Genomic DNA, 20,201 nt, shown 5'->3' on the forward strand with positions numbered 1-20,201 from the left:
TGAGCTAGTTACCGCTGATTGTAATTCTTTGTTGGCTTGAGTAATACAATATTTCCACCTGCAAAAAAAATATTTCTAAACATAGTACAGACGTAGACGCTCATATATACGCGCATACACTCATTCCTATGTACACACGCACACCCTACCCCTATGAGCATCTCCAAAAGACTGAGCCGGCATATAATCTTGATATTGACGACCGAGAGACTGAGCCGGCATATAATCCTAAGATTGGCTCATCGCAAAAAAGAAAAAGAAAACTTAAGATTGACGAGCCTCGTAGTCGACGAAAACGTCTCCTCTCACTAAACACACATCGCCGGAAATCCTGAAATAAGTTCAAAAATAAATGCAGGCACCAGGATTTGAACCATGATGAGCTGGGGATTTCACTGTACATCTAACCATCCAATCACAGGTTGGTTCGTAGCCAATCCGAACAACTACACAGGCCACCGAGGAAATGCCCGTTCTGTGACTAGAATCTCAAACTCGATATTCCCAGACAGAGAAACGTGTTACTTATCAAACAAAAAAAGACCGGACATAACCATCAGGACATAAAGAATCCACATACACTTGCTTTGCACAATATTATTAAAATTTCAGGTATGCTGATTACCGAGACTGTCCACAAGAAATGTAAACCATGCGGACGACATTACAAGACTGCTACTGCTACAAAATCGCCTTCAGATAGGCGTCAAGACGGCGTTTCTACTGACTCCCGACTTGCACGTCAATGCACTGGCGGTAAAATGTACAAAAATGTACTACAAGACTGTAGAAATTAAACCGTGCGTGATTAATGCACACCCCCAAACTACTCCACGATGCGGTTCCAGGGATTCAGTAGCGCAGCAACGCAGTGTTCTACACCTAAATTTGATCCCAGTCAATAGACCCGTGGTTTTCAAAACTGTAACCAGGTTGCCGTAGACGGTTGCGACCCAGTTTGCTCATCGTGGCGAGGCCTGAAAGCAACACGTAACAGATTTTTAGCACGGGGGCGGATTACTAGGGATGCAGCTGAATACCGAAGGGAAAGTGTGAAAGCATGTCAGAAAGTGAAACTAAAGCAGTTACCTTCGATGACTTTGTAAAGTGACGACCACCACCTATCAGATGGAACCTGATACTCGGTGAGTGACTCCTCGATTTCGGTATTGTGCTTCCCTTCAAGGACGCCCTGCAGGGTGATTACTGCGTCCTTTGTTTTCCTGAGGATGTTGTTTCCCTCAGCAACCTCCAACGAGAGAAGGTCGCTGTGGGACGACGCGAGGCTAGCAGCAAGCGCAAACTGGGCAGCAACAGCCCATCGGTTCGAAGCGGCCCATTTCCTCTGAATATCTTGCAACTTACTTTCTTCCTTTCGCAGCCTCTCTTCACCATTGCCAAGCACAAGAGACTGTTCGATTTTCACAGAAAAAATGGATCAAAATACATATCAATGTTCGCACTGAAAGTAGGCCAACTATGTGTACTTGAGCCAAGTTAATGGCGATAGGCATTATTAGCTCTATTCTATGAAGTGCATATGACAAGATTATAGAAAATAAACATGGTAGCAGCTGCACATTACCTTGAGATATTCTGCATTGCTAGGCCCTGTGCTCTGAACCATCTTGGAGAAAGCACCATCCTCATTGCTCAGAAGATTCTCGGGGGTGTCAAATTCCGAAATCTGAAACAAAGTATTACTTTAAACTAAGTTTGGGGTACCAAGAGTTGTGCAGTTGGGGAAAACAGAATAAACCAAGTGATTGAACATAAAAATTACTATAAACTTCTTCAGGTGGAATGCGCAGATCTACTTACAACAATCTATTTCACAGCTGTAAAAAAGTAAGTCGATAACACAGCCTTGGACTCTTGTTAGAATCCAAAAAACACCCAAAAACCGTCCACACTAAGCTAGTAAATCCCAGCTTTGACCAGCTCGAAATAAACAGTACTACTCATTACTTTGGAAAATCAGTGCATGATATGAATATACTAGCATGCCAATTCAAATGAGACGCATGTCCAGAAGTGAAAGAACAAAAGATGTAGACACATGCCCAAGAATGAAAGATCAAAGCTCTAATCAGTATCATACCTTCCCAGAACTTAGAATAAGCAACCTGTCACAGTCGATGACAGTGTTCAAGCGGTGAGCGATTATAAGCATTGTACAACTCTTGAATTCTTCTCTGATTGTCTTCTGTATAAGAGCATCAGTTCGAACATCAACTGCTGCTGTTGCCTCATCAAGAACAAGTATCTTCGCTCTTCGTAGCAATGCACGCGCTAGACTCAGCAGCTGCCGCTGTCCAACGCTAAAATTTTCACCGGCCTCAGAAACCTGTTAACAGAGTGAGTGAGTGATGTTCAGCGAGAACTTTCCATATGATTATTCTCAAAAGAACAAGGGAGCTACTGTAAAGGTGAGGGACCAAAGTTTGGTTATTCGGCGGTAAATTCTCTACTATGTCAAAAACAGCAGTAGTCTATTGTTTAGCAACCCCTTTCTAACATTCTAAAAAAACTCCTAGAACTACATAGATTGGCAAATGCTTACCAGTTCCATGTGCTACAGTTAGTTTGGCAGAACAAACTGATAAATTTGTTCGAGAACTTATCGTTTATCAAAAGAACAGGATAAGATAAATAAAGGTAAACATGCAGCTTACCTCAGCATCTAGCCCTAGAGCATTCCTCCTTATGACATCTTTTAGATGAGCCCTTTCAAGAGCCTCCCATAGATCCGCATCATTATGCTCGCTGAAAGGATCCAGATTAAATCGAATAGTACCTGGATAGCCATACATAAAACAACCATTGAAGCAATAATTGAAGTCGTTGGAAGAATAAACTATGAGCCACATATTTGGATTTCTGTATATAACTATTGTACTAATTTACATAAAGCATCCGTTAAAAAAATCACATCAAGCACACATGAAGATCTTATGTATAGTAACAAACCTGAAAACAGGACCGGTGCCTGTGGTATTATTCCTAACACTTTCCGCAGATCCCAAATTCCGAACTTAGAAGTGTCACAATCATCAATCAATATTCTCCCTCGCTCGAGCTCCACAATACGGAACAAAGCATTAAGCATGCTAGATTTACCAGCACCTGTTCTGCCAACTATTCCTACCTTCTCACTTCCATTAATAATGAATGATATTCCATGAAGAACAGGAGGAAGTTCTGGTCGGTACCGAAGCACAACATCTTCAAACTTGATGATACCAGATGATGGCCAACCAGGAGGTGGCCTGTTATCCTCAATGACAGGAGGAGCCTCAGAAGGCAACTCAATGTATGTCCCCACACGTTCAACAGCATTCATGCTGTTTTCAGCAAGACTAGCAAGACGAAGAACAGCTGTGAGCAGATTGGTGATATTGAGGGTATAGGTAAGAAGAAGACCCATCGTGGAAGCAAAGGCCTTCTGATTCTCTGCTCGCTGGTTTTGCATGACAGCAAATGTTGCCGTGAACCATATCATGATGCCACCCAATGTTTCCAGCCGGATGGCTAGCCACCTATTTGAACTCATGTTCACGAGTGTGAACCTGATGTTGTTGTCCATTGATTTCCCATTGATGTTTGACATTCTATCATAGGCTTTGTAGGCACGGATTGTGGACAGACCATTTAATGCCTCTGAAAACTGAGCATACACAGGAGACCTAGTAATAGAATCCATGCGCTTTACCTCACGTGATGTGGCCTGAGAAAACAAGGTTATAAAGTGTCAAGAAGGTACATGTGAAAGCAAAATTACAGTTGTTTAGTAGTCATCTCGCATGAAATTACCTGGTAATAAAGGTAGGCTGCATAAAATAAAATCAGAAGTGGCATGATAGCCCAAAGAGACATAGTGCTGACAACACCGATGAGAACAAATGTTGAGAGCAACTGAGATATTTGTGCCATAAACATGTTGACGAAGACAGCAAGATTCCTGTCAATGTCACCCAAATCCTTCGAAAATCTGTTGATGATCCGTCCAAGTGGATTGGTGTGAAAAAATACCATGGGAGCTCTTAATATAGACCGGAGCATGTAGTCATGCAACCTCTTGGCAGCTCGAAGACTTGACGTGATCAGCCAGTAAGAATTCGTGAGAGTGACTAGAACCTGAACCAAGTTTTTGTCAATTTGTCAGCTTGCATGTGATCAATCAGACACACACACCAAAAGAAAGTGGGAAAAGAAAAGGTAATGAGTGTAAGTACCTGCCCAAAAGAAAGAATGCCATAGATTAAGTTGTAGTAACCAGGGCCATGGATATTCAGAGAACCCTCATCAGTCCAAATGCTCAACCATGTGCTACTTGAAATTCGTAGAGTTTCAGTCAGTGTATAGCACAAGAAGAGGACGGACACTGCCCAAATACCTCCCATTGCATTTTTGTAGCTGCAAAATAAACATAGTAAGTATATTTTCTAGGGCTTTATGATCCATTAAGTCTTATAGAATATTTAAAGCTACTAAAGACACTAAAAATCTAATTGATATCCATATATGGATAAAGATAATTTAAAAAGCACCAAGCTTTAGGCAACATAGAGAATGCTAACATAGATATATATGCACAATCATCAGCCTACTTTACACCTTTTTTCTACATTGCATTATACATCAAATATGATATATATTATACATCAAATATGATATTGCACGGTAGTAGCTTTTACCGTGAAAGGACCTTCGTACTGACAACTCCAGTTTCACGTTCCTCTTGCTTAATAAGAACAGATTTTCCCTGCTTTGTTTTACTCGAACTATCCTGGCTCTTTTGCAGACCACCATCAGCTATTACTACGTCACCATTTTCAGTGTGCTTTATGTCATCCTGTGACTTGTTTTCGTCTTGTTTCTCTTCTGTTTGTTCCTCCATCTTTCCAGCATTTTCCATAAGTTTTTTGAACTGCTCCCCAGTATTACTAAGTTCATCAAATGTACCCTCCTCTTTAACTACTCCATCATGGATTAGCAGTATTTTATCCACATATGGCAGAAAATGCAGCTGATTAGTAACGAGGACCCGAGTTTTGTGCCGTAGCTCTTCTTTGATACATTTATCAAATACCTGCATTCATAAAGGGTAATTAAATAAGATTATGTAGTAGTATTAACACTGAGAAAAGGCCATGGATGAATATATCCACAAGCACCAAAACATGGCTCTGATACATGCCTAAACAATGCCACAAAACCTCCCTGATGGTTTTATTTATTTTTCATATCCAAAATCTGGAATAAATTAGGGTAAGTTGTCCAACATTCTTCTCTCTTTCAAGAATTAAGTTCTATACACTATAAAGTGGGGAGTTCAAAGAACTACATGAATAGTGTATCAATTACATATTATCAAGCGAGGATGTTATATCTTGTATATCTGTTGAAATCAAGTTAAATTTGCACAGCATTGCACATGTCTTGAACTGTTTCTGAAGGAAGAATGTCAATGTTTAAAACGCTCAATATTGTCTTTCTGCCACCTAGGTATGAAGAGATCACGACAAAAGGATGACTAATATCAACCAAAGAAACACCATCACCAACTCCTAATCATCGAGTCTGAGTACGGAAAGATTAAAAAATAGAAAGCATCACAAAGGAAGCAAGACGAATGCACCTGTCGACCAACATGGGCATCTAATGCACTCAGTGGATCATCAAATAGGTAAACATCTGAATCAGAATAAACAGCTCTTGCCATTGAAACTCTTTGTTTTTGCCCCCCACTAATATTCACTCCCCTTTCTCCAATCTCTGTGAGATCGCCACCCTGAAACAAGGACAAGAAAATCCATTCTTTGTCAGTTGGTAGGTGAAAGAAACAAAGCAGACTGTACAAAGGCACAACTTGAATATAACCAGCACAACTAAAAAACTAGAAACTTGTTCTCTAGCAAGGTCACTTCGTCAAATAACAGCATATTTGGACATTGGAACTTACTGGGAGTAGGTCAAGGTCATGTCGTAATGCAGTAGAATCTATTGCTCTCCCGTAGCGCGAAGGTTGGAATGGAGACCCAAACAATATGTTATCCCGGACCTGTAGATATCACAGATATTTCTCCGTACAGTCATAAAGGGTTCAATTAGCAGAATGATAGCAATAAAGATATTGTATCTTACGGTAGCATTGAAGATCCATGAAACTTGAGGAACATATGCCACTGAACCACGAATGACCACCGAGGTATCTGATCCTGATACTGGTGCTATTTCACCAAGCATTGCAGAAATAAGAGAAGTCTTCCCCTCCCCAGTGCTTCCTACTATTGCAACTAAACTGCCGACAGGCACGTCCAGATTGACATTTGATAGTGTTGGTCGCTCAGCCTGCCAATGTTTGAAAATTTAGTTCTCAAGGAACGTCATAAAATAAGAGAACTGGCAAAATGGAAATATCTTCATATCACAACTAATGGGGAATGGCACCCTCAAGATAACCACCAATTCATTATGAACTAAAACACATCTTCGCCTATTCATTAATTAGCTGCTCTTTTGCAGTTGTCATTCCCATTAACAAAGCATGCTAGGCTGCTAGATTATGACTACTATTCGAGTGTCTGTTTGCCAATAATATCTAGGCCACAGAATCAGAAGATTAGTGTTTAATGTAAAGCTGCATGTGCAATAGTAAAAAAGAACTTCATATACCTGCAACTCCCATGAAAAGTTTCCATTCTTGATAGAAATGGCTGGAAGCTCAGGATCAATAGGTGGATTTGGCATAAGTATTCTCTCATCAGCCAAGAGGAGATCTTCCAGTCGTTTCAACGAAACCTTACAGTTAACAACCTGTTGAATTCAAAAGAAGAACGAGTAGTAAGGCAACCACACAAAAGAATTGCTGAGGAAAGAAAAATAGGAAACCAAGTCGAGACATCATTTGTTTACAATAAAAATGCTAACTACAGAAATTAGCCAACTATGTCTGCCACAGGCAAGTGAAATTTCAGATTGAAGGAATAGAAAAATCATCAATGCATAATAATCCAAAGATACTTGTTAACTTGTTAGTATTCTTGCAAAATAACTTCATGAAAACAAGAATCGCATCCTTTTGCTCACCTGAGTTATCAGATTTGGCAGCATAAAAAGTGGGAACCTTAACACTGCAAATAGTGAAAGAGAGGTAAACGCCTTTGCTGCCGTCAGCTCACCCCCCAACAGAGAGTAAACGCCAAATGAAACCACCGTGACAACGACAGGAATACTGTTGAGGATAAAGCTATTCAGCTGCAAGAAGCAAGGAAAAGGGTAACAGGCAAAGATTAGTTAATGTAAAAACTCTCAGTTCTATTTTGAAGTCAAGTAACAGCCCTAATTTAAAGTAAATCCCATAGGATTAAGAACCACCAATAGAGTTGGTGCTATAGCACGGAACTCCGATTCTCATATGGCAACAAAAAAGTCCATGTGACAACCAACATAAAAAAGAACAGACGAATACACCACACAATGAAGCTTGAAATAACTGAACCTTATGCAAGTAAAAGAGGAACATACCGCGGCCAGCAATTGAGCACTGCGAAACCAGGAAAGCTCATCGTCACGGATGTCCTGCACCTTTGACTGGAAACTTTGCTCCCAAGCATAACATCTAAACAGGGAAACAGTTGGGACAGTTTATACCAAAATACATTATACAAGTATTACTACTGATGAAAGTGTAAGTAGATGTAAGCATACTTGACTGTATCCATCGCAGCTAATATTTCATTCATGAGACTGATTCGTTTGTCAGTCCTTTGCAACCCTTCTTTGGTAAGCTTTTGCATTTTACCTATGATAACTGTCTGATAAAATGAATACAAAAAAAATCAGCCAAAACAGCCAATGCTGAAAGCATAAAATGTGTATTTTAAATTGAAAAAAGAGTAAAACTACTGTAATTTAACGGAGATATGTCATTCTTATGAATAAAATATGCTAATGATATCCAACTGCCAACTATCCAATCGGCATTATTGGCTTAAAGGGAAAAAATATAAGCAGTAAAATGGACTGAACCATGATTAAGGATTTCAATTGTGACACCAAGTGAGATAACTACTTGTCTACTTCAACCACTGCCCCTTCTGGATATTAGCTATTGCAGTTTTGGTCAACTAAAATCTACATATTGCGATAAATAGATAGGAAAAACATAACCAGGAGTTTCTGGGAGGAACTCAGTAGGTTCGCAGTTACATGATCACATGAAGGCTCTAATATGAACTCTAGGCTATGCACAAGAATCTATATATGAAAAACATCTTTCTAACACATGTAGCAGCCAATGCCAACATCAATCACAATTAGTAATGATTGGGACTAGGACAGAGGGCATAGACACAATTCAAGATGCAACACAAGAGTTTTCATAATTGCAAGTGCTTAAAGAGAGATATACCTGAATAGGGATCAAAAGAGCCAACATGAGGGCACCGAGAAGTGCTGCAGGACCTAGTTGCGCATATAGCAGGACCATGGCAATAACAATGCGAAAAGGAGCAGACCATAGACTGTGAAGTTGCTGGCATACTTGCTGCAAATTTAAGGATAAAATTGTAAGTGTGCAAAGTGAGACAAATTACCCGCATGTACGGTATGTAATGTACGCACTACATTTCTCCCTCCTCTCTAACATAGAAACAATAACTGAGTCTTAACGACATACCTGAAGGGACTCCGCATCGGTTGAAATCAAATTTGTAATCCTCCCAGAAGCAAACTTCTTACGACTATCATTGGTCAATCGCAAGGACTTGCGGAAAACAGCAGCAATCTGTGGGCCAACAAAAAACCACAAACTTTTCTAAAAATGATGAAGTGATTCCTGAAACATTGGGGGTGGTCCATATGTCTAGTGTGTTCTTTGGACTTGTTCTCTGAGTCTGTAATATAAATTATAATTTCTTGTGACTGAAAGGAAGTGCTCTTGCCAGCTTCTCTGACAGAAGTAACATTTGTCTATACCTAAAAGTAGTGTAACAAAAATTTAAGGTAGAAATTAGAAGTTTGGAACAGGGTCTCTATTGTTGCACACTAAATATATTATAATCCTTTGCTGTAAGTACTAAATTTTATTAGTGCATGACAACTAACCATGTGTTTTTTAGGGCAGCTGAGACAGGTTATCTAGTTTATATGAGGAAAAGTAAACTAGTAAGTCACGAGGTAAGACATGTGCGTGTTGCACGAATCAGGAGGTGCAGGCCCCATATCGGTCGTAAGTAGAAATGAGAGTGACAACGAAACAAAGTGGGACCAGGGATTCTGTGGTTGCATATTGACTCTCTTAACAGAAAGCTAAAAAGCATGTGATGCACTTTTTAGGCTTTGATATATAACACTTACCAATGTAGACCTCAATCTGAAACCGGTCCGCATGACATTCTGAAAGTACTGTGCTTCAGCAAGAACTCCCAGTGACTGGAGAATGGTACAGAAAGTTAACAAGGATAAAGGGTTTTTTAAATCCCAAGCAGCATTGCTTACGAGTTCAAGTATGCGTCATTAGCAAAGAAATATAATGTACAGCATGCAAGAGATGAAAATAGTCCATACCACTCCAGCAAAGATTGAGAAAGCGTAGATGTACCCATTCCAAGAAGGATCACCTTTTTGCATAGACTGCCAAAAAACACCAAACTTTTAGTGGTACACAGAACTAACAATATGCAAGGTTTCTCAGTGTGTTCAAAATCACTGTTGTAGTTTTGAGTATGATGAAAATAAATAACTAATAAAACAGAGCATTTTGCCATTGTGACTCTGAAATTTCATGAAAGGAGAAGCATACCTCTAACAAGAGGCTCAATACGGTTGGGCCAACAAATTGAGAAGCATCATTGCCAATCTACAAATTTGGGAGGGGGGATGATTACCAGATTAACACAAATTAATTGTGATCAAATCGGACTACCATAAAGACTGAACTGAAAGACAGATCTTCTAAATTAACAGCCTAGATATTTATACACACACCTTAAAAAATCCTCCTAGCCAGAACCTTGAAAGTTAAGAAAAATACCGAATGTTAGCACAAACCAAATAGCAAGTAGCCGCACCGTGGAGATTGTGAGAAATATAGGTTCCATATGTACAAATTTACCTTCCACCGAGGCTACTATGGAGAGCTCGTAGCAGCCAAGGTTTGGGTTTTTGAAGTTCTTTGTTCCAGCATTCCTGAAATCTGAGACAAGATCCCAATGTATAATTAGCGTGTACAAATATCCTCATTTCAGTCAAAACTCAAAACTGTGGTAGAACATACCGGTTATACAATGTTTCAGTCTCATCCCAATCATCTAGTTTCCAAATATCACTATCAGTGATAGGCCTTTTGTATCCTTGTTGCATTAGAGGGGTCATCCATGAAAAGAATATCCCTATGAAAAAGCAGCAACAAGGCAAGTAGATTTACATCAATAAACTTCTAGAGGTCATGAGAGTAGAGAAGGGTATTATGTGAGTATCTGATACTGTGCAATGATTTATATCTACTCACTCGAAAAGATATTGGCATGCCTTTCAGGGCAAATCTGCTCTCCTCCTGGAAGAGGTTCATAATCAGTATTGTCATCAAGCAACTCGCTCCTGATTGGAGTATAACCCGGGTAGGGATCCAAGCTAGGCAGATACACCACCATGAGAATTCCAAAAACGCACTGCAGAAAAATGTGTTCAGTATACAGCAGAGGTCTTGGGAATTCGATTATTGTTACTATTCGAAATGTAGGGCATATTTTTTACTGAGTATGAATATACCAGGATTTTTTTGTAAAATATTGTATGATTTTTTACCATTAATTTCTTGTAAAATATTTTGTTAATGGTTACAAAAACACAATCATAAGAAAGTGCTTCCCAAGAAAAAATAAACAGTAGTATCAAATTGTGTACCATAATGCATATTTTCATGGATTAACTGTTGGTCAAAGCTTGAATTTGGGCAGTTAAAATAAAGCCTTTCATGAAGGAATGGAGATAGACAAAAAAGAGGCAAACCTGACATATTATCTCGCTGCAGTATAGGTAGAATATTGAACTGCATAATAAGCAAAATAAAGAAGTTAGCCTACATATACAGAGCTCTAAACAGGGTAGCTCTACCATCCAATAAGTTTCATTAAGTACTATACCTTGAACTATAGTACTGCCTCACTGGAAGCACAACATTGAACATAGCAGCTTTCCCAACCAATACGTATATTACCACAAACCGAATGTACCATCTAAATTCAGTGATGTAAATTTTTGTCTCCAGCAAAATCATTGTAAGCATACAGCACCAGGCAGCAATCTCGATGACCAAGGAAGTAACCTGTAGACAAGTAGAGCTTCAAGTGACTGAAAAGGCTAAAGGGAACAAGTACTTGGTAGAAGTAAAGGTCTGAAACAAGTGCATATAACGCCACTGACAAACTATTGTCAAAGCTAAAGTCTAGGTAATTGGTTATATGCTCCTTCAGATTTTCTCTGCATACTAGGTGGCATGTAACTATACCCCCATAACAGTTTGCTGTAGCGAAATAAAATCAGTCATAGTCACTCGTGAGTGAGATGCATACCGAATATAATATTTATTCACTGCATAACTACAGGTAGCCCTAGAATCTATTGCTACACAGTTCCCGGGAAATATACTCGTAAAGCAGGAATAGCATACCAGCATACTACAAATCAAGCCAAGATTTGACAACGACGATATGAAGCGTTCTCACCTCAAATGGAGCAAGGCCAGACTGGCCATCCAAGTTCATGATGGAGGTACCGGTGGCGATCTTGTACAGCGGCTCCGCTATGCAGTACACCACAAGCAGCCCAAGCAGATAGTTGTAGTACGGCGAGCGTATCTTGTACCGCTGCACCTTGTAGTCTTTGGTCGTCCTCCATATCCGATAGAAGCAAACGCCAAAAAGTGCGAGGTACGAGATGCACACCACCAAGGTGTCAATGCCACAGGGTGTGTATGCGCCAAATGCACTCTCCATAGCGCGAGACCACGCCCCATCCTTCACGGGCTGACAGTACCACTCCAGTGGTTCGAACCCCATCTCGACGCCTCCCTCTTAGCAATCCCCCCAGTCCTCGCTCAGTTCTGATCTTCCCCTGAATTCAAGAAACAAAAACAATGAAACCAGAGATGATTCAGTCAATAACCTGCAGTACACTTCAAACTTATGTATACCAAATAAAATGGCCAACGACCAACAAAGATTTCGGTGCCAACCAACCAATCAACCACTGTAATGTTTGCAACATCAATGTGCCCACAAAGTTGTGCACTAACTAATCAGTAAACGGGTAGCAGAGTCTTTGGTAGCTAACCAATAAATGCACTCGCAGGTTGCATCATCAGTATACACACAAATACCTTCACTCACTAAATGGTCACCGAGTACTGTAGCAAGGAAGACTTCGGGCAGCTAATCAATCTATCACATACAGATTCGTTGCACACAGATTAAGCATAATCCTCGCTAAATCTCTACCCGTTGACCCGAGCATGAAGCACAAGGCATGTCGGGCACGATCGACTCCACGGGCACAAACAGGATTTTAAGCACCAAAAAGGCTAAAATAAACACAGAGGAGAAATCAAATCGCAGAAACTTCTGACAATATGTTTTCATCTCTTGAATCCATCGGTACGCAGTCAAGCAGAGTACAAAGATGGTTGGAACATGCCTACTGCGAGTTAAATAGGAATAGATGAAGAAAAAAGGTTCATCATCCCGAGAGAATACATGCCCAGCCGGTCCAAAACTCCCAGGAATTCCCGCGAACCTTTGCAGCTTTACGCAGTAATAACCAATAACCAAAGGCTTGGAAAGGGAACCTTTCTGCGGCAAACGGCGCCGAGTTATCCTCTTCTCCGTCTGCCCGGGGAGAGGAGACGAAGGAGAGCCACCCAAAAGGCCCGAGGGGCTACGCGACAAGGCACCCAATCCAAATCAGGAGCGCCCACGCCCCCGGAAAAACCTCAGAAAAATCCAACCGGGAAACTCATCGCGCCGAGATCAGTCGCGGAAGAGCGGGACGGCGGCGGAGCTCACCTCGCGGGGGCGGGATCAGGCGGAGAGGCGGCGGCGGCGCACGCGAAGAAGCAGCACCTGCATCTCTCGCGCGGTCTGCAGCAGGTCGCGGGCGGGGCTCTCTCTCTCTCTCTCTGTCTCGTTGGGAGGTGGGAGGGAGGATGGGGAGAGGGAGGGAGGGATTATTTATGGGTTTGGATTCGGGCGATTGCCATGGTAGGGGGTTAAAAGCCAGATGGGAAGCTGCACTCACTCTTTTTTCTTTTCCTTTTGGGAGGAAGGAGCAGTTAGGAGTACTTGTTCTGATTTTCTTTCTATTTTTCTCTCAACGCCCTTTTTTTTTGCATCGACTCGACGCCTTTTTTGAGGTGGTAGAATATGTTGCACGGTCCCGCTTTGTCCTTTTTGTGATTTTCTACGCATATAATCCGGCGCTGTGTAGGGTAGGCCAGCGTGACACGTGATCCCTAGAGACCGAGCCACCAGTGAATGAACGAAACGACCGAACATGGCAAAAGGGAGAAGGGTACTGGTAATGTGCTGCTGTAGCAACTGCCGCGTCTCTCGAATTCAGGTCAGATTTGCGTTCCGTTTTGACCAACGTCCCTGCAAATGTCACCACATAAACTGCAGGGAATTGAGATGGCGTCCCTTTTCCACGTAACCTTATATTCAGGCAAAAAAACTGTACTTGTAGCTGTGGTCTACTGGTACGAGTACTACTTGTGTGGAATCTTTTTTGCTGCGAACCAACAAACTGTGGAATCCAAGCGGCACTTGGCCGTGCATTCCACTGATTTTTTTAAGCAGAGCGCTTCCTAATCCCAGGCGGCTAACAAAAGCTCCCTTTCCCCATGATTTTAAATTATATAAGCATGATAATCTGACCGGATTTGGTGTCCGCTGTGCTGTGAGGTTTGGTGAGGCACGAGGAGGAGGACGTCACCGCTGACGGCCCACCGGGAGGAGAGAGAGGACGGGCAAGTCAAAACGAAAGATCCCAAGGTCCTACTGCTCGATTCGATTCGCGCCTCGCTGTCGGAGCTGAATCGGTCCGATGCCAACAACAGTAACACACAGTGAGATTGTAGGGTGTGTTTGGATTACAACCGATTACCAATCATGCCCAGAAAAATGTTGGCAAGCACATAAACATGTGTTGGCAATTAGGGTTGACGCCAAAATCTCTGGTTGTGCCCACAGGCGCCATTTCCAAATCAAGCCAACGCAAGGGCTGGTCGATGGTCCTGGACCGCACATCTCTCCAGTTCCCTCATCTTTCTTTTAGGTGGTACATACCTCTCTTTTTTGGGCTCAACTAACCGGCACGTGCATGCAGCCAGAGCTGCTACGGCCTACAAATCATTTTCTCTTTCACCGCATTCCTATCTAACTTTGATTACATACCGTATGCTCCCTCTTATACATATTATTTGTCGCTTCATCGGATGCATTTAGACAGCGAGTAGCAACTGTAGGTAGCGTGTCTGATATATTTGAGGCTAACATCATGATAAAAGATCGATTAGAAAAATTGAGAACTTATTACCCCCAAACAAATCATTCAAGTTTTTCATGGTCTTCAATCTTATTGCTGGCTTTATCATGGAAAATGAAACAGAACCAGATCACAAACACTAGCCAATCCAAATTATATATCAGTTGGTTAAAAATGAAAAGGGTTATTTTGTACTAATCTAAACAACAATTAAAATAAAAATAACAGTAAGGGGGAAATATGGAAGGAGCTCTAGAGACAAAAGGGGGAGTAACCCACTTCCCGCACACCAAAAAGAAGTCTAATTACATCAATCGGGAGTTTGATCTTCTTTCAAAAAATTGGTTGGGCTAGCTGGGGCTCAAACCACACCCATACTTTTTTTTTCAGAAGAAAGGACCCAATGATTCCAAGGTCAAAAAGAAAGATCCAAAAGTCCCATTGTTTGATTCGCACCTCGTTGTCGTAGTTGAATCATGACGATGCAAAAGACTATACAGTATACAGTGACACCCAATGGAGTCTAGTTGTGTTTATTTTCTCGTTGAGAGATGAGTGTAATGTGTTTTTCATTGAAAACCCCACCAAAATGATTAACCAAAGTCCAACATTGAAGAGCATGCCTAAATTATAAAAATTAAATGCATCTAAATCATTGGGGAGTAGTTCGTCTTCTACCTTCGGAACAAGCTAATGTCATTCTCGTTCTACGTCATGAGCAGGGCTAACTTGTTGCCTATGAGTGGTAAGTCATCAAGGCTATGGTACATCCAACTCAACGCCCTGGAGAAGTCATTGCTAGAGTGGTGAAGGGTACAAGCGCCAACCACGCATAGGTGGCACAATGAACCTACTCATATACTTCCTCTCTGGTGTTCATCAACTTTATAAGAGCAATCACCACTAAAATGGGGCCTGGGCTGGAGAAAGAAAAAACCTAGGCTAAGGTACACCCAAACCGTCGTCCCAAATGAGTGTCGGAGATAAACCCCACAAGCTCCGCAAGGATGGAGCCGAGATCGAGGGGAATTTATTGCAAACATCAACACCTGCATCCAAACATGACAGGAGGAGACACAAACCCAACCCTAAGCTATTGACCACACAATGATCAAGGTCTAGAGATTCTCCTCCCACTGCCACCATCGCAACAAACAACGAAGGTGAAGGAAATTGTGGGTTCGTCGATGGCTGGAAGAAGGAAGCGGTCACCATCCCCATCTCCTTTCTCTAGATCAATGAAATGTGCTTTTGTGTTTTTATGTGGTTTTGCGGCCTGTAATTGAGTATAGTGTGTAATGCCGAGTTGCAAAAAAGTATCGTATAATATATAATGCCTTCAGGGCATCCTGTAGGAGTATATTCGACTATCCAATAACTCATCACTCTACACACCAGGGTACAAATATTCCATAAAAATGATGGTCAATTCCAAGACCATAATACCCCGAAAAAAAACATGAATACATGTTAGACACAACACACTATAAAGTGGGTAGCATGGTGGCATATTTTCTTCTTTCACAAGTACACACTTTTTTCGATAAAGGAAATTTCATTGAATTGATATATCGATGTGATACAACCGCATCAGAAGAATATCCGGCCTCTGCATAGCACGATGCACATAGCCAACAAGTCCACCACGACTAAAATTATCGACAACAAAAATAAATCAATCCGGCCTAGGGGGGGGGGGTAGATCCTACCCGAAGAATACACCGATATCCATGGAGAGAGAAAATCTCCCTGGCCGTATACTTCAGTCATGTAGACACGATGATAAAAGGGTCTCTGTCCTCCGGAATCTGCAGGATAGATACGGAGCCATCGCGTGCATGCATGAGTAACCTTCTAGTCAAGGTTGTGGGTTGTTGTCCTACGAATGGCCCTCGTTAGCGAGTCCTCGTTAGTGGCTGCTGAACCATCAGCACCGACGAAGTGACGACTGTTGCGTCTCAGCGATGAGAGGGTGAAGTCGGGAGTAGCAACAGTCCAAGTGCCCCGAGTGGCGGAGTTGGCGGGTGCGACGAAGGTGAAGAAGACGCAAGGGGCCGCACCTCAACCTCTGTGCCCTCAAATGAAGGAGACGATGTGGGCGGCGTCGAAGCCCTGGACGCCATCGCCCCTCCCAGTGTTGACGGGAGTAGAGGAAAAAGCATGCAACTCCGCCATCGCCGACTCACAGTTCGCCCGAACCGACAGGGAGAAATCACTCCCCGCCGAGCGAATGAAGCGCGCGAGGGTGATTGCGGATGGGTCGGCGATGGCGACGGCAATAAAGCGCCCGAAGAGGCCGCTGTAGATCCCCCTCCCCCTCCCCGAGCCTAGGCCCCACTTGGGGGTGACGTAACCGGCGGCGTGCTTGTGGAATAAAAGGAGGGGCAATTGGACTTCTATTCTCAATGACCAAAAAAGTTGCTCGTAGGGGTAGGATTGCGAGTGTGTAATGACACGGGTGCATGCGTGTGCTAGTCGTGAACGGCTCTGTGTTGTGTTTCTAAAAAAAACTATAGTTTATTGACTGACTGTGAAAAAAACATGTTCCCAATGTGATTCAACGCCTGTGTGTGTTGTCTACAAACATTTCCTGCTGTGGACAATACGCTTTCAACATAACATCTCGCGACGGCTTAAGGCGTTGGCTACATTTCCAGCATCACCGGTATGAGCACGGTAGCTGCTGCACAATGTCTGAACCTCTAGGGCTATATTATAGGCAGCAAGAATCGTGCTGACCATATATCACAAACAGGGAGGAAAATATATAATGAGTTGACTAGTCAACTGACAACGATCGCCAACAAAAAAGAAAAGAAAAATTGCAATGATCGTCAGCATGGATGTCATGATCTATCCCAACTTCCCAAGACGGCTAGTTTTCAACTTAAAAAATGGGGTCAATTCCTCGGCAAGCTCGAAGTCACTTCTCTTCTCTACCAAAACCCCAAAAATTCATGGCATTTACTTTGTTACGAGGAGCTTTTCAACTGTAATTACACATTAGCGTAAACTTTATCTGATATAAATTAATGTCATTAAAAACAAGGCGTATAACATTTTCTTTCTCTTCTCCAAAACAAGGCACATGGTCATTTGGACCAACGACGAGTTGAGTTGAGTGGGTGAGCACTTGTATGATTGGTGGGCATGAAAAGCCTTGATATGTGTGCAACAACATGTATGCTCTACTTTCGGAGACTAATAGTGTGATATAAGTTACTCCTTCCGTTTTAATTTAGTCCGCGTATTAGCTTTAGTCAAAGCCAATCTTTGTAAACTTTGACAAAAATTATAAATAAAAATATTAACATATACTATAATATATCAATACCATTAGATTTATTATTGAATGTACTTTCACATCATATAGATTTGTTATAGTAAATATATGCATTTTTTTATAAACTTGGTCAAACTTTACGAAGTTTGACTTCAGTCAACTCTAATATGCAGAGTAAATAAAAACGGAGGGAGTACATAATACTCCTCCATAAAAAAAATCAAGGCTCGGATTTTAGAGGTAGCATTGAGGAAAAGAGATGAGATTTTTAAGGCGGTAAGAAGGGACTTTGTTGGTCGATTCAAATCCTTTTTTTTTTTGAAAAACTCTCATGGGTACACAATATTTTTGTGGTGAGCCTAAAACTTGAATCGAAGTGAGAAATCACGTTATTATTGATCAAGGACTAATCCCAATGAAACAAAATACGTCAAGTAATTTAAACAGGAGGAGTGTTGATTTTAGCTTATTGTCTAGTTTGCTTAAAATTCAGCTTAAGAATATATGCACTACAATCTAGCACCATCCCTTCTTGTTTACACGGCCTCTTGTATTTTGAGCCTCACTGACCACAAACTTAACAAATAAGATGTGAGTTATGTGCCATGTAAATATACCACTCAAACTTCTTTGGCATGTGATTCCTATGATTACTTTTGGAGGCATATAACTTTTATTATTATTATACTGTTGTTCAATAGTTAGACTTGAAATACGATAAAGACTCGTAAACTCGAACAGAACAGAACAAAATATGACCTCTTAGTACAATCATGCTGGAATTTTGTCTATTTTGGGCCTAGCCCAATAGTAGTTTCAGAAATTCTTAATAAATCCTAGAGGCCCACGCAGCCCATTCGTGCAAGGCAAGAGGTGGAACTAAAGTTTAGTCCCACGTTGCTAGTTTAGAGGGAGTTGGGCCTCTTTATAAGGGAGGTTCTTTCCCCACTTGTATGAGCATGAGAACAAGAGGGACATCCACGCGCGCTCCTCCTCCGCCGCCCGCCTCGCCACGCCGCGCCTTGCGGGAATGAGCCGAGCCGATGTCTAAATTTTTGCGAAAGTGGAGTTCGAATGCGAACGGTGCAGCCCTTCGGCTGCTGGCTGTTCGCTTCATCTCCGTCTCTTCGTTTTGCCTCCCGTCGCTGCCCTCTCGCCTCCTTCTCTTGCGCCTATAAAAGGGAGGTCGCCGATGATGACTTCTTCCCCGACGTCCACGACCTCCTCGACAACATGGCAGGCGAGGATACCGACCCCAATTCCAGCGCTTCAGCTGCTGCTGTCCCGTACGTGTTCTTCTCCTTTCTATTAGAGGTCCTGCTACAGTTCCTTGTTCTAGTATTTGCCCTAGATATGTTAGACTCTATTTCATATATGCAACTTGCTATACTGTCTGCTCTAGATATGTTTAGTTACAGTTCATATATGAAGATGTTGTTTACCTTTTCTTTGTCAAATCGCATGGCTTGTTTTATCACTGCTATTCTGGTCATGCTTTATCTAGTATTTCTGTTAATAAAGTCATTCGGTAAATTGCTCATATTTCCAAATGGGTATTCAAGAAGAAGCTTAGGCCTGATGGTACTATTGAAAAGTACAAGGCTCGGCTCGTGGCTAAGGGTTATACCCAAAAGGAAGGTGAGGACTTCTTTGATACTTACTCACTTGTGGCTCGACTGGCCACTATTCGAGTTCTACTTTCACTAGCTACCTCGCATGGTCTTCTCGTTCATCAAATGGATGTTAAGACTGCTTTCCTAAATGGAGAGTTGGATGAGGAAATTTATATGGAACAACCAGATGGGTTTGTACTAGATGGTCAGGAAGGAAAAGTGTGCAAGTTGCTGAAGTCTTTGTATGGACTCAAGCAAGCACCCAAACAGTGGCATGAGAAGTTTGAAAGAACTTTAACAGCTGCAGGCTTTGTTGTGAACGAAGCTGACAAATGTGTGTACTATCGCCATGGTGGGGGTGAGGGAGTTATCCTTTGCTTGTATGTTGATGACATACTGATTTTCGGAACAAATCTGAATGTTATTAAGGAGGTCAAGAATTTCCTATCTCACTGTTTTGAGATGAAGGATTTAGGAGTGGCTGATGTCATTCTGAACATCAAGTTGTTGAGAGATGATGATGGTGGGATTACATTGCTTCAATCTCACTATGTGGAAAAGATCTTGAGTCGCTTTGGCTATAGTGACTACAAGCCCTCTCCAACACCTTATGATGCAAGTGTATTACTTCGAAAGAATCGAAGAATTGTTAGAGATCAATTGAAATATTCTCAGATTATTGGCTCGCTTATGTACTTAGCAAGTGCTACAAGACCTGACATCTCTTTTGCTGTTAGCAAACTGAGTCGGTGTTGGAAATA

The 20,201-nt window shown here is 41.7% G+C and overlaps 1 protein-coding gene across 4 annotated transcripts; it reads right to left on the bottom strand.

The window, feature by feature from the left end:
• Window positions 1–564: 564 nt before the first annotated feature.
• On the bottom strand, window positions 565–13,361 carry LOC109782206 (ABC transporter C family member 2). Of its 4 annotated transcripts, none has more exons than XM_020340814.3 (29): window positions 13,068–13,361; window positions 11,733–12,120; window positions 11,151–11,332; window positions 11,017–11,056; window positions 10,517–10,676; window positions 10,283–10,397; window positions 10,121–10,201; window positions 9,994–10,018; window positions 9,809–9,865; window positions 9,574–9,639; window positions 9,364–9,438; window positions 8,684–8,791; window positions 8,417–8,551; window positions 7,714–7,820; window positions 7,531–7,624; window positions 7,093–7,260; window positions 6,679–6,819; window positions 6,148–6,354; window positions 5,966–6,064; window positions 5,642–5,794; window positions 4,698–5,092; window positions 4,236–4,416; window positions 3,814–4,137; window positions 2,971–3,727; window positions 2,676–2,797; window positions 2,102–2,347; window positions 1,586–1,687; window positions 1,090–1,411; window positions 565–977 (listed from the first exon to the last, which is right to left on the bottom strand). In XM_020340814.3, exons 2-29 carry the CDS (start codon window positions 12,063–12,065, stop codon window positions 883–885), a joined length of 4,890 nt encoding a protein of 1,629 aa, XP_020196403.1. In that variant the 5' UTR covers window positions 12,066–12,120; window positions 13,068–13,361; the 3' UTR covers window positions 565–882. The 4 variants fall into 4 exon arrangements, with proteins under 4 accessions (XP_020196403.1, XP_020196406.1, XP_045089231.1 ...); XM_020340817.3 differs by having other exon boundaries at window positions 12,851–13,197; XM_045233296.2 differs by lacking the exon at window positions 13,068–13,361 and adding an exon at window positions 12,759–12,896.
• Window positions 13,362–20,201: the final 6,840 nt, after the last annotated feature.

The sequence above is a fragment of the Aegilops tauschii genome, chromosome 2 (genome assembly GCF_002575655.3).
Source record: "Aegilops tauschii subsp. strangulata cultivar AL8/78 chromosome 2, Aet v6.0, whole genome shotgun sequence".
Lineage (NCBI taxonomy): Eukaryota > Viridiplantae > Streptophyta > Magnoliopsida > Poales > Poaceae > Aegilops > Aegilops tauschii.

Excerpts from the sequence above, each read along its gene's own strand:
- LOC109782206 (XM_020340814.3), bottom strand. The coding sequence starts at position 12,065 with ATGGGGTTCGAACCACTGGAGTGGTACTGTCAGCCCGTGAAGGATGGG. Across the intron at positions 10,019-10,120 it reads CATAGTAGCCTCGGTGGAAG|GTTCTGGCTAGGAGGATTTT; the intron begins GTAAATTTGTAC and ends TTAACTTTCAAG. Across the intron at positions 7,261-7,530 it reads GTGCTCAATTGCTGGCCGCG|CTGAATAGCTTTATCCTCAA; the intron begins GTATGTTCCTCT and ends TGCTTCTTGCAG.